Source organism: Scomber scombrus, chromosome 20 (genome assembly GCF_963691925.1).
Source record: "Scomber scombrus chromosome 20, fScoSco1.1, whole genome shotgun sequence".
NCBI lineage: Eukaryota > Metazoa > Chordata > Actinopteri > Scombriformes > Scombridae > Scomber > Scomber scombrus.
The window spans coordinates 14,592,797-14,605,707 of NC_084989.1; the positions used below are offsets into that span (position 1 = coordinate 14,592,797).

A 12,911-nucleotide genomic window follows, 5' to 3' on the forward strand; every position below is an offset into this window, starting at 1 on the left:
GTTTGTATCACTGTGTAATGACTTTCACTTAACCCAAGCAGCACACGCAAAGGTTGAACACAACAGAATACATCAGAAGTTTTTTTTTCATAACTCATGAACAATTATGAGATTCTTGTAGGAAACTTTTTTTTTTTTAATGCAAAACTTCTCAGGATCAAGCATCTAAAATATGAAAAAAATGCTGGTTTTATCCTCTACAAGTAAGCTGAATGTCTTTGGGCTTTGGACTGTTGGACTGGACAATGTAACATTTGAAATTGTAACATTTTATAAACCAAAACAATTGATGATTGACATATATATCAATCATAAAACTGTTAGATTTTGTAAATCTTATCTTAAATTGTTATAAAGGACGAGTTCACAATTTTTCAAATCTGTCTCCGAGGAAGTATGTCAATTTGACAGATATCCACTTGATATGACTGACTCAGGCTGCTGAAGCCACAAAAGCTTCAGATAAACTCTTAAATGTGTGGGCCCCCTATGGATTTTGGCCTCCACCACTTATTATATTTGAAGGTGATCTCTTAATAGCCAGTATGAACAGGAGGAATGATTACAACGAGGAAAAGCTGACGTTTGTTTTAAGACAGGCTTGAAAAATTGTGAATCCATCCCTTAAGTTTGAGACACAAAGTGTTCTTGAGCTTGGAGTTGAGAAAACAATCTCACCACAAGGTCCATTTAGTAGCTGTTTTGATCTTTTCAATCATATCACATAATATTCATCAGTAGATCTAGTTTGCCCAGTTTTTCTGAGCACTTTGTCTTAAAACAAGACAATCTACAATTAGACAACCCCTGCTACAAAATATCATGTGATAGATAATAATAATAATCATCTTAATTAATACAGCACCTTCCAAAACAGTGATGAAGTGCTTTACATGAGGAAATCAAAATGAAAAATCTACAACTGAATAAAAACAGGCAAATACAAGTGCAGTGGATTGAATTGAATAAAACACCCAACAATAAAATAAGATAAACAGAGTGAAATAAAGCAGAACAGATACATATTACAACTGAAAAAGTAAAGAGATGATATGATTAGAAGTTCCAGAATAAATGGACCCTGTGGTGAGATTGTTTTATTTTTATTTGTATCTATTTCATTTTTTTATTTAACATTTCACATTTCTATTTTTTGTGTTCTTTCATGTTTTTTAAGTGATGAATTGTTTCAGAGAGAGGAGAGATTGTTGAGCTGCAGCGTCAGCAAGTACAATCTGGAAATCTAGCGACGTAAAAGCAGCGCCACAAAACAAATAGATTTTATTTCATCTGAAACTCATTCAACAAATGCTTGGTAGCAGCTTTAAGTATATTATGACTCAACTTTTTATTCAAGGACATTTTGAGCATGAATTGAACATTTGAACTCAAAAGAGGACACTACTGAGTTTCTCTTCAAACGCTGAACCTCCATTGTCTGCAGCGTTAACCGTTCGCAGGTGCATTAATAGTATGAATATAAAATGGTTAATGTGCAACTAAGAGGCGCTCAGCTTCATGTGATATGTTGATGTGAACTTTTAGCTTCCGCTTATGTCACGGCCACTTTAACTGCAGCAGTGGATTAGGCATTACAGGGCCTATTGTTCAAGCCTAAAGACTTCTTGGAGGTTTTTTTCTCTTTATTTTCCACTTGTGCCTCAGATATGTATGTTCTGAAGTTCACTACGGTTCTGAAATGATCATATATTCATAATGGAGTCCAGGATTGAATCTAGACATGAAAAGCCATGGCCGAAGGTAAGAAACACATTCATTCTGTCATTTGAAGCTGTTGGTTAACAAGAAAACCAGGTTAGTTATGTAACAGTCTGTTCTTTAGACTTAATGGCAGATAGAACTATATAAGACAATTGTAATAGATGTATCCCTGAACAGAGAACATCAGCAGGGAGCTGACTGTATGATTCATGCAATGTGCAACAGAAGAAATGTACAGATTCTTCACACAGTTTAGAATTGTTTGTGGGTAGAGGCAGAAGTTTTGGGGAATACTAGAGTCTTGATTTAACAACTGTTAAAGAACACTCTAGTCGCCATTTGCAAGATTTGTCAGTGTCTTAAAGCTCAAGGTTGTCCTAAGCTATAAAAACAACTAACCCACAATTTTTTTCTCTTGTATCTTTGCATACAAGTCAGTGTTGGACTAATGATTAATGTACACACTACAGAAAAAGACCTGTTTTCTTTCTAATACTTCAAAAAATGTGCAAATCTCTTTGGATACAGCGTGTTGATACATTTCCATGTTCAGAAAACAAGCGAAAGCACAAGCTGACAGTGCCTTCTTCAATGGGAGATCAAAGCCCAGAGTTCTAAACCTTCAATAATGTCAAGCATTCCTCGTCGAGTGTCTGTGTGAGTGGGCACAGAATGAGAGATTTAGCCATGGAAAGCCTCTGATTCCTTTCCAATACCACTCGGAGCTCCTTGAGTTCAATTCACCCATCTGCTAGTTGTGACAGTTGTGAAATGAATAATTGGTGTCAAGTGGCCCCTGTAATGCCCGCTGTGCTGCTGAGGGCTCAGTCGAACATAAACACAACTCCGGCCGGCTACTTCGAGCACAATCAGGACCTGGAGTGAGGCTCCAGTCCATCTCAATCTGTGAAGTGTAGATTACTTTTTAAAATATCTTGGTGCATTTGCATTTGCTCTTCTTTTCTGGGACTTCTTTTCTAACTTTATTAAGCTTAAATTCAGAAACTCCAGATCAAAACACCTTCTTTTTTTCCCTTTTTTTTTTGAGAGACTAGGTAAACAATACGAGAGGAGGCATATGTGTACTGTAGATGGGATGGTAAATATCAAGACAGGAAATTGCAGGTGTGTTCAAACCTGGGTGTGGAGGCAAACACACCCAGCTCACTCTTTCACACACACTCCAGCCTCCACAGAGGAGGAAAGCCAGTGATTCTTCATCACATAAAGACGTCCTCTCACTAATCTACCTTCACATTTTGTAGGAGACAGGCAGGCGTTCACTCCGCCAGACGCATCAACACAAGGTAAGTTTTATACTGTTATTTTCAAGACATGTCAGACTGAATTATTGAACATCTATGGAATTATTTTACCTGAATCACTCCTATTTGCAAAGAACAACATCTGCAGCATCATAAACGTTAAGCAATCTTTTAAATCTCATTTTTCATACAGTTTTTAAGCATTTCTTATAATCTGGTGGGATGTACAGTACTTAAAGCATTAACGCAGCCCATTGTGCAGGCTGGGTCAATGGACACCGCAGGTTAATTGATGTGGAACCAGTCTTTCCTGTTGCAGTAATGGAAGCAACTCTGTCACTCAATTTATCTTTTCAGAAACTATTTACACATTTATTTTAGAGCAGGATCAAATTGCAGAGTTTACGCTGGGTCTTATTCCATTAACAACAGGGAGTTTCGACCACAGTGAAAGTCTTCAACCAAGCAAGACCATTACAGTGATTAAGTCAATTCAAACAAATTCATTAATGTGGGAGTGCATCCATATTTCACTGTTTTGTGTGTGTATGTGTGTTTTACACATACTTTAAAGTTGGTCACACACTGTCCAACACTATACTAGATGTGTACTGAGTGATACTGATATTTCACAGTTTGATATGTTGAGTCTGCAGTGTGTGTCCCCTTATTTTACCCACACAACAAAAGAAAATGGTCAACAATTCTTTCAAAAAATGTACAGTCACTTTTCAGAAGTTTGTCAGGTAATTACTGTACTATTTAAATGTTTATTTTAATTACTAAACCAGAGATACGTTATAAAACAGCACTGAACAATCAGGACCCATAATACGAAATTACACACAATACAGCAGATAACAGTACACCACATTGAGTTTCTGAGGTTTGTTACTTTCCAGTTGGTTTCATGATTGAACTACAACTCTTTATAGATGATATTAAAAGTAAGAAATTGTGAAATTATTGCTGAAGGACTCTTTGCCTCTCATTCCTCTTCAGTCTCACACCACAGCAGCCAAATGAAGTAGGACTTTGCAACTTTGGCCCAAGCCCTATCATATCATTTAAATCTCAACCCTTTTCTGTGTTTGCTCTTTATCGGATTACGTGGATATCACAGCCCTTGATAATATTAATTGAAGGTGTGGTTAACATCCTGGAGGAGTGCATCTGACCTGATCTCACTTTACCTCTTACCACCCAGTCCATCAATCACTGCACAGTGTTTGAGTCAGAGGCAGCACACAATATATGAAGTTATTTTTCTGGAAAATAACTACAACCACAGTTCCTCCAGCTATTTGACAATCACATAATGTATGCATGGATCCTGCTTTTGCATTAATTTTATGTCACAAGCAGTGTAACATCCCGCCAAGCCTGTTTCCAGCTTGTCTCCATTAAGCCTATGTTCTTGACTCAGCTGGTGATACACTGTATTTGCTTATCAGTGCTGTTGTTTCCGATATTTGAGTCAAGAGGCTGCTGAACACCGCTGATTGCAGAACTTGTATGTTGCTATGGCGGCAAGCTGGCACTCATTAGGGGGATTAGAGGTGTCTTTCTGTCAGAGATGTAATCTTTTGAAACGGTTCACTTGTTGTTTTAGAGCCATCTGTTTCCAGCGAAAAAGATATGGAACTTAAGGAGGTCTCAGAAACGCAATCATTTTCTGTTCGAGTACTTTGAGTTGTAATTAAAAACGTCATTTATAATATGCTATTTAAAATTCAAACACACATTTAATCATGTATGGCTTTTGTGGAAGAAATGTTCAAATCATTTACCCAAGCACTTGATTAATGTACTTGGTTATATTGACCCAATGACCATAAGTTATTAAAGTTACAATACAAAGCATCACTTAGACATTACTAACTTTTCCTCTAATTTTCTGTGCTTTTGCTCATCCTCGTATTTTTTGTTATAGAATACATCCCACCTGTCTTAAAGTCCTCTACTCAAGAACGTACTTTTTATCTTGGTCTTTTACTTGGATATTGAAGCTTCAAGGTGCAGAATGATGTATGTGCAGAGTTTGACACTAGCAGGCTGTTTTCACATTCATCTACCAAAGGAGGAAAGTTTCTCTGAATTCTCTGAAAATCTGAGTTTAAGGTGTGAACCTACAAAGAATCACAACTAGTTTAAAGTCAGTTGTGGTCCAGAATGCAACTTATAAAAGCTTGATGTGGAAAATTGAGGCTTCTAATGCACAAAATACTGTAATCAGGTCAAGCAAACACTGAAAATGAACTCTACATTAAAGTAGGATTGAAGTAGGAGATGTAATTTTAAGGATTTTAAGAAGGTAACTGATTTTGTGTGTGTGTGTGTGTGTGTGTGTGTGTGTGTGTGTGTGTGTGTGTGTGTGTGTGTGTGTGTGTGTGTGTGTGTGTGTGTGTGTGTGTGTGTGTGTGTGTGTGTGTGTGTGTGTGTGTGTGTGTGTGTGTGTAAAATCCATATCAGAAACACATTATTATTCGAAGCACAGTACCAGTATGTTTTCTTAAAGCATGTCTGGAGGGTTTCTTTAAATATCTATTATCTCATGAATCAGATATATGTTTCTGCATACAAAGCCTGAGATAAAACATTGTTTGATACATGTTTAAAACATTAGCAAATCTTATTGTTATCTGCTTTATATGTGTCTTTGTTTCAGTTCACCAGAATGATGAATGATGACAATAAAGACGCATTTAGAAATGTCAACCAAAAGCCAGGCCTGCAGATATGGACCATCAATGTGAGTCAGCCTTAAAGCAAACATCATGCAATCTCCATTATTGTGTATGTAGGCATTTTATTTGCTCTACAGTTAGTAGGGTGTGGTATGCTGAAATCTTATTATTTGTTGAGGATTTAATAGGATTTGATTTGGACTTTTTGTTGTTTTCTTACTCAGAACATGCAGATGGTGTCTGTTCCAGCCCAAGGCTTCGGTAACTTCTTTGAGGGAGACTGTTACATTGTTCTTTATGTGAGTACAACACTGGCTGATTTCCCAAGAGGCTACACTGGCTCAACATCAACAAAGGCATATGATTTATGCATGCTTGTATGATGTGTGCCTGCATCTGAGTGCTGTTTCTGCTTTTTTTATGCATACCACCAGATAAGTCAGAACAAGAACTCAGGACAGACAGTGGACATCCACTACTGGATAGGAAACTCGTCCTCTCAGGATGAGCAAGGTGCGGCAGCCATCTACGTCACCCAGCTGGACGAGTACCTGGGTGGGAAGCCGGTCCAGCACAGGGAGGTGCAGGGCAATGAGTCACCCCGATTCAGGAGCTACTTTAAAAATGGCCTGATGTGAGTGAAAGGACAGGGCTTTTATTTGAACTAGAAGGGGGTGGTGACCGAATAAAGAAGGGGAGTAACGCACACTTATGTTGAGATCTTCCTGAGACATGGTTTACTCCACTAATCCCTGTGTATTTGTTTTGTTGATGCTTAGCAAAGAGGAACACAATTTTCCTTTCACTCTGGTCATTATCCTTCAAGTTTTAATTGTGTTACTAAACTTTGAGGTCAATTTCTAAATCAATAAAAAACGGAAATGCTCTCAGGTGCTATTGTGTTTATCCTGCTTCAAGTCTCCAGCCACCATGTTTTATTACATATGAACTTTGATCCAGTAATGTACACCTGCAGTAACAGACGCCTGATCTTTCCACAGCTACAAAAAGGGTGGAGTGGCCTCTGGTTTTCACCATGTTGACACAAATGTCTACAATGTCCTGCGATTGCTGCACGTCAAAGGGAGGAAACACGTCACGGCGTCAGAGGTATGAAGAACAGAATATATGAAGCAATGACTGGGATTCATGCTGCCTGCACTGTGCCTCCCACTGGAGTTATCACAGACTTCACACAGTCACACTACAAGGGGAGTTGGCACTCCCTCTTAAACAAATTATGGCATGCTTGTTGTCATAGCTGTCAAAGTAGGTGTTAATTGCCTAAGGGGTGCGATAACTGTGTGGTTTTTAATTGATATTTCCCTACGTTAACAAACTGTGGTTCTCTCAGAGTAGATTTTTATTGATTTTATGGCAGTGTTTACTGTTCATTTGAATGTAAATCATTTCCATCTGGCATAAAGTTTTTTGTATATATATGCAGGTGTACGGAGGACGTTTTTTTGGTCACAATTAAATTAAAAGGCCAAATAGAAAATTAAAGAGATCAAATTAAAAAGAGTATTATTGTACTACACTACTAAGAATAATAATACCATAATTAAACTTAAAAAAGGGGAAATCGAAAAAGCAAATTTAAAATGTAAAATTATCATTTGAAAATGTAAAGTGACACTGAAAAAATTGAAATCTGAAATGCAAAAGCTTAAATGTAAATGCTGAAACTAAAATATTAAATTGTAAAGATTTAATTGTAATGGAAATTTCATCTCTTTTAATTTTTCATTTTAATTATGACTAAACATATCCTCCATACAGGTGGATGTATCATGGAACAGCTTTAACAATGGTGATATATTCCTGCTGGATATGGGGAAAGCCATAGTGCAGTGGAACGGACCCCAGAGCAACAGGAGAGAGAAGCTCAAGGTAATCCTCCAAACCTCCACAAAGAAACAGTGAAAGTATTCATTTTACAGACTGGCTCCTTTTACATGTATTTTATTAGATCATTATAAGTGATGTATTATTCAGCATCTTAAGGACTGAGGCTGGTTGAGGTGAAGCAAAGTAAAAGTGGTCAGTATACAGAACAGTCCGTGTCCTATTGAATTTGAATTATTCATGCATTAACGTGTTAGCAACATTAATGTTGCAGCTGGTAAAGGTGTGACTAATTTAGAAAATACATCAGAGTATCATCAATAATATTTTGTATTAATAATCTGAATCTGTAAAATGCAATTGCTTTAAAATCTATCGATTATCTCTTCTCCATCTCCAGGCAGTCTTGTTGGCTCAGGATATCAGGGACAGAGAGAGAGGTGGTCGTGCTCAGATCGGTGTTGTGGAGGGAGGAGATGAGAAAGCCTCCCCAGAGCTGATGAAAATCATGATGGCAGTGCTCGGTCAGAGAGCTGGGCTGCTGAGGGATGCCGTCCCTGATGACAAACCTGACCAAGCGCAGAATGCCAACGTCAGGCTCTACCAGTAAGAATACTTTATTGATCCATTTTTTACTGACACAACAGGGCAGGGATATTTCTGGCCATTAATAATATGTTTTTTTTTCTTCTTTTGTTTCTCCTCAGTGTTTTTGAAACCAGTGGGAATCTAGTGGTTCAAGAGGTGGCCACGCAGCCTCTAACACAAGATCTGCTTCACTCCTCTGTAAAAAAGCTTTTATCTTTTAAACATGTCCCATATACACTGTTTTTCACTGTAGCACTTTAAAAAAATATTGTGTATTATTTCTTTTTATCTAATCTCGTTGTCAGGACTGTTACCTTGCAGACCAGAGGGGCTCTATAGTGATGGTGTGGAAAGGCAAACAGGCCTCCAAAGAAGAGCGTAAAGAAGCTCTGAACAGGGCCATAGTGAGTATCCTGAATGAAAAACAGCAGTAAAGACCAGTCTTTACACTACATTAGGCTGCTCTCAAATTATTAAAAGGATTTCTATATATAGTGCTTCACAAAATGAGTTTCTTCTGCCAGGGTCACTGAGCTAAATAAATTATTATTGATCAAAGTTGTGAAAGATACTCTTTGTCTGCTCAACTTCTCTACCAGGGCTATATGAAAGCCAAGAACTACCCATCCAGCACCAGCGTGGAGGTGATGACTGAGGGTGGAGAATCTGCTATGTTCAAGCACTTGTTCAAGTCCTGGAGAGATACAAACCAAACACAGGGTCTGGGTACCACCTACAGCGTGGGAAAGATAGGTAATCTCTGCATAACGCTTCTTTACACCTGAGTCAGATAACATGTTTAAATTAACTTAATAATAATAAACATCATTTTCATATGATCATGATCCCTCCAGCAAAGGTAGACCAAGTGAAGTTTGACGTGATGACACTTCACGCTCGTCCTGAACTTGCAGCCCAGCAGCGAATGGTGGACGATGCCTCTGGAGAAGTTAAGGTGCATTGTTAGATGCAGCAGCATTATCTATGTTGAAATAAAGACAATAGAAAATAAAACACTAAAAGTATTTTAAATTTCTGTTAATCGTGTCTGTGTCAGATATGGCGTATTGAGAACTTGGAGCTGGCTGAAGTAAATCCAAGAACTTATGGACAGTTTTATGGAGGAGATTGTTATTTGGTGCTGTACAAATATCAAAGATCAAACCAGGATCAATACATACTCTACATGTGGCAGGTCAGTATAATCACAAATAAATACATTTTCAGATTTTTTGGAGTATCATTTTAAATAAAAGCCATCTCTCTGTCTCTGAATTCATTGTTCTGTTTCTGGCTTATTTACACCAGGGCCGTCATGCCACTAAAGATGAAGTCACAGCATGTGCCTACCAGGCTGTCAATATTGATAATAAGTACAACGGAGCCCCGGTCTTGGTCAGAGTGGTCATGGGAAAGGAGCCTCGCCATTTTCTGGCCATTTTCAAAGGCAAACTAATCATCTTTGAGGTGCGATTAGTCTCACTGAAAATTATTTCCTTAAATGTTTATTCAGAAATCTAATATATTATTGCTACAATAGTATAAGAAAATGTTATTATTTCTCAAGGGGAAAATTGTCAAGCAAAAAGTAATAAAGATATTTATCCTATATGCTGACAATATTGGCTTGGTGTTGAAATGCTGTTCATTTGTGTGTGTGCATTTCACGTATATCAATGTGTGTGCGTTTTCCTGCAGGGTGGCACAGGTCGACCCGGTGCGGTCAACCCTGACAAAGGTGCCAGGCTCTTCCAGGTGAGAGGGACTAATGAGCTGAACACCAAGGCCACTGAAGTGCTGGCGAGAGCATCGTCTCTCAACACCAATGATGTTTTCCTGCTGAAGGCTGATCACATATGCTACCTGTGGTATGGAAAGGTACGCATTCTGTTATGGGACAGTAAAACAGGTTGACCTGAACTCCTTTAAAAGAATAAAAATGTGCATTTATGTTTGTTTGTCACACAAATCCATGTTTGTTTGATGTCTGCTTCCAGGGCTGCAGCGGGGATGAGAGGGAAATGGGGAGAGCCGTGTCTGATGTGCTTTCTAAGCAGGACAAGCAGGTGGTGATGGAGGATCAGGAGCCAGCTGAATTCTGGGTAGCTCTGGGAGGAAAGGCCCCCTATGCAAGTGACAAGAGGTAAACACAGACAGCTGCAACACCACTTGTTTGAATTTGGCTTTTATGCTTTTTGTGACAACCTACAAATCTCAGGAGAAGTTTGATGTCATGCGTATTAACATGCCTTGTAGGTTCTCTTGCTCAGTAAGACATCAGCAGACAGATGCTAAACTGGCATTCTTCCTGGTTATTTTGCATATTTTGTATGGAAGCAAAAAACATTACCAATAACATACAAACAAGGATTTGCCTTCAGAATGCGTCCAGAAGGCTCATTAATCATATTTTGAAACATTAATAAGCTTACATTTAAATCTGCATGGATTATTTTCACATCAAGGTCACAGGGATATGACCAATGTCATCTGGAGCTAGAGAAATAAATCACACACACACAAACACACACACACACACACACACAAACAAACAAACACTCACACAGATCAGATTATACATTTGTAGTGACAGTAAACTCTGTGTTTTTTCAGACTGGAGAGGGAGGAGCCTCCCCACAGCCCCCGGCTGTTTGAATGCTCCAATCAGACGGGTCAGTTTCGGATGACAGAGGTGGATGACTTCGCCCAGAGTGACCTGGACGTGGATGACGTGATGCTGTTGGATACCTGGGAGGAGGTGAGAGGTCAAGGGGCCTCAGCCATCCTCTGTTAGGGCCTAGGAATTGGAAATAATAACAAAAAAGCAGAAAAAAATATGTAGAAGTTTAAAGCCCTGTAGGCAGAGGAGTTGTCAGTTTGTCTGGAGTTTGAAGTAGTTAGCAGCTAGCAGTTAGCCGTCAGGTGAAGAGAAAGATTTAACAGCAATTAAAGAGTAATTTAATATTTCAGTGGAAAGTTGAAATATCACTAAAACAGTTGAACAGTCAATTGCAAAAAAATTTACAATGGTTTTCAGAGATCTTGCTTTCTTTTTTCAAATCACTTCAGATTTTCCTGTGGGTCGGAAACTCAGCCAACCAGTACGAGACCAAGGAGGCGTGGAATAGTGCCCAGGACTACCTGAGGACACACCCAGCAGGCCGTGACCCCGACACTCCCATCATCTTTGTCAAACAGGGATACGAACCTCCCACCTTCACCGGCTGGTTCAATGCATGGGATCCTCATAAGTGGAGTGTGAGTTAATAGGCTGTCTTTGATCTCAATGGAAGGCAGTAGAGTGCTTTTAATACAATAATGCAGCATGATTAAAGCATTTCAAATCACTGTTCTATTACATCAGCATGTCTGAGTGACTAACCTATAGAAAAAGAGCCACGTTGGTATAAATGAACACAATATGCTGTAGATATATAGTCACATGTGGATGATAGGATGGATTGTTTGAAGATGTAGAAGACTCTGCATGCTCACTAATTATCCTGGTTGACTTGGTCTTCAACAGGGAGGCAACTCCTATGAGGAGATGAAAAAAAAACTGAGTGATGCAGCATCTATCTCACAGATTACTCTAGTAAGTGATTGACTAACACTAATTCTTCTACTAACTGAACAAATGTACTAATATGTTACATTTTTAATGACTACTAATGTCTGTTATGTCTTACTAACCTGTGAATTTGTGATTGTTTAACATATTTTCTTCAATTTATGTAAAATCAGATTTCATATGATTTCCTGTGCCATGTCTGCAGGACCTGAACAACGCTCATCTGAATAAGAGCCCTGCTGGGATGGGTGGGAGTGGTTATAGGGCTCCAGGGGGCCCAATGAGTTCCCCTCCAGTCTATAGGGTCCATGGAGGTGACCTGTCCCCCAGACCCACTACTCCCAACAGCCCTTCTGCCCAACGAACACAGTCCTCTGTATCTATGGCCCTTTCCCCCTCCTCTAGCTTCACTCCATCATCCCTGGCTGGTGGCACCGTGTCCCCCTCTGCTGGAAGCTCTGGAATGTATCTGAACCCTGAGCTCCTCATCGACAAGTCTCACAGCAATCTGCCACAGGGAGTGGACCCCAGCCAGAGGGAGGTGGGTGCAGCATTGTGGCTCTGGCGCATATGGCCCAAAAGCAGGGATCTAATTATGTGATGGATGTTATTAATCGTGTGAATGTTGCAAGTTTGGCTGTGAGTCAGTGGGATGTGCTAAGTGTGTTATAATTAGAATGTATGTAATAACACAGAGTGTGCAGCAGAGGGCAGCCTAACCGTTGTCTGTCCTCCCCTGTGCTCTGATAACAGGACCACCTGTCTGATGCAGACTTTGAGAACCTGCTTGGAACCACCCGCCCAGACTTCCAGCGCCTGCCAAAGTGGAGGCAGAATGACTTGAAGAAAAAAGCAGGACTTTTCTGAGAAAATGTTGTCAAACCTGAAAAATGTCTCTGTATAGCAAACTGAAAGGCAGCATTTTAGCTGTTATTGAGAATATCAGGGTTGATAGATGCCTTTATCATTTCATATACTTTTAAAAAAATGACTGACAATGGTTTTTAACCACCAGCCAAATTATAGTGATTAAACATGTAGAATTATTATAGCTTCTTTACATGACTGCAATAAAAATCATAAATTTAATGTACATGACCTACTTCTTAATGGTTATGCTTTATTGTATCTGTATTTTTTAATGTTTGATCATGCACTGATTAGTCTCTACATATTGTTTGCCATTTGCCATTTCTAAATCATTTTGATATTATATTATGAATAAATACA

The 12,911-nt window shown here is 39.0% G+C and overlaps 1 protein-coding gene across 2 annotated transcripts; it reads left to right on the forward strand.

Moving 5' to 3' along the window:
- Nucleotides 1–5,664: 5,664 nt before the first annotated feature.
- Nucleotides 5,665–12,774, forward strand: vill (villin-like). 2 transcript variants are annotated; one of them, XM_062441389.1, is made up of 20 exons: nucleotides 5,665–5,739; nucleotides 5,899–5,973; nucleotides 6,109–6,308; nucleotides 6,676–6,784; nucleotides 7,457–7,567; nucleotides 7,923–8,128; nucleotides 8,230–8,308; nucleotides 8,416–8,514; nucleotides 8,710–8,863; nucleotides 8,965–9,065; nucleotides 9,168–9,305; nucleotides 9,419–9,577; nucleotides 9,809–9,988; nucleotides 10,108–10,253; nucleotides 10,724–10,868; nucleotides 11,180–11,368; nucleotides 11,637–11,705; nucleotides 11,887–11,927; nucleotides 12,129–12,222; nucleotides 12,435–12,774. In XM_062441389.1, the coding sequence occupies exons 1-20, from the start codon at nucleotides 5,665–5,667 to the stop codon at nucleotides 12,546–12,548; spliced, it is 2,484 nt and encodes an 827-aa protein (XP_062297373.1). In that variant the 3' UTR covers nucleotides 12,549–12,774. The 2 variants fall into 2 exon arrangements, with proteins under 2 accessions (XP_062297373.1, XP_062297372.1); XM_062441388.1 differs by lacking the exon at nucleotides 11,637–11,705 and having other exon boundaries at nucleotides 11,887–12,222.
- Nucleotides 12,775–12,911: the final 137 nt, after the last annotated feature.

Coding starts and splice junctions, on each gene's coding strand:
- vill (XM_062441388.1), top strand. CDS start 5,665: ATGATGAATGATGACAATAAAGACGCATTTAGAAATGTCAACCAAAAG. Junction 5,740..5,898: donor TGCAGATATGGACCATCAAT/GTGAGTCAGCCT, acceptor TTTCTTACTCAG/AACATGCAGATGGTGTCTGT. Junction 8,864..8,964: donor CTACAGCGTGGGAAAGATAG/GTAATCTCTGCA, acceptor TGATCCCTCCAG/CAAAGGTAGACCAAGTGAAG.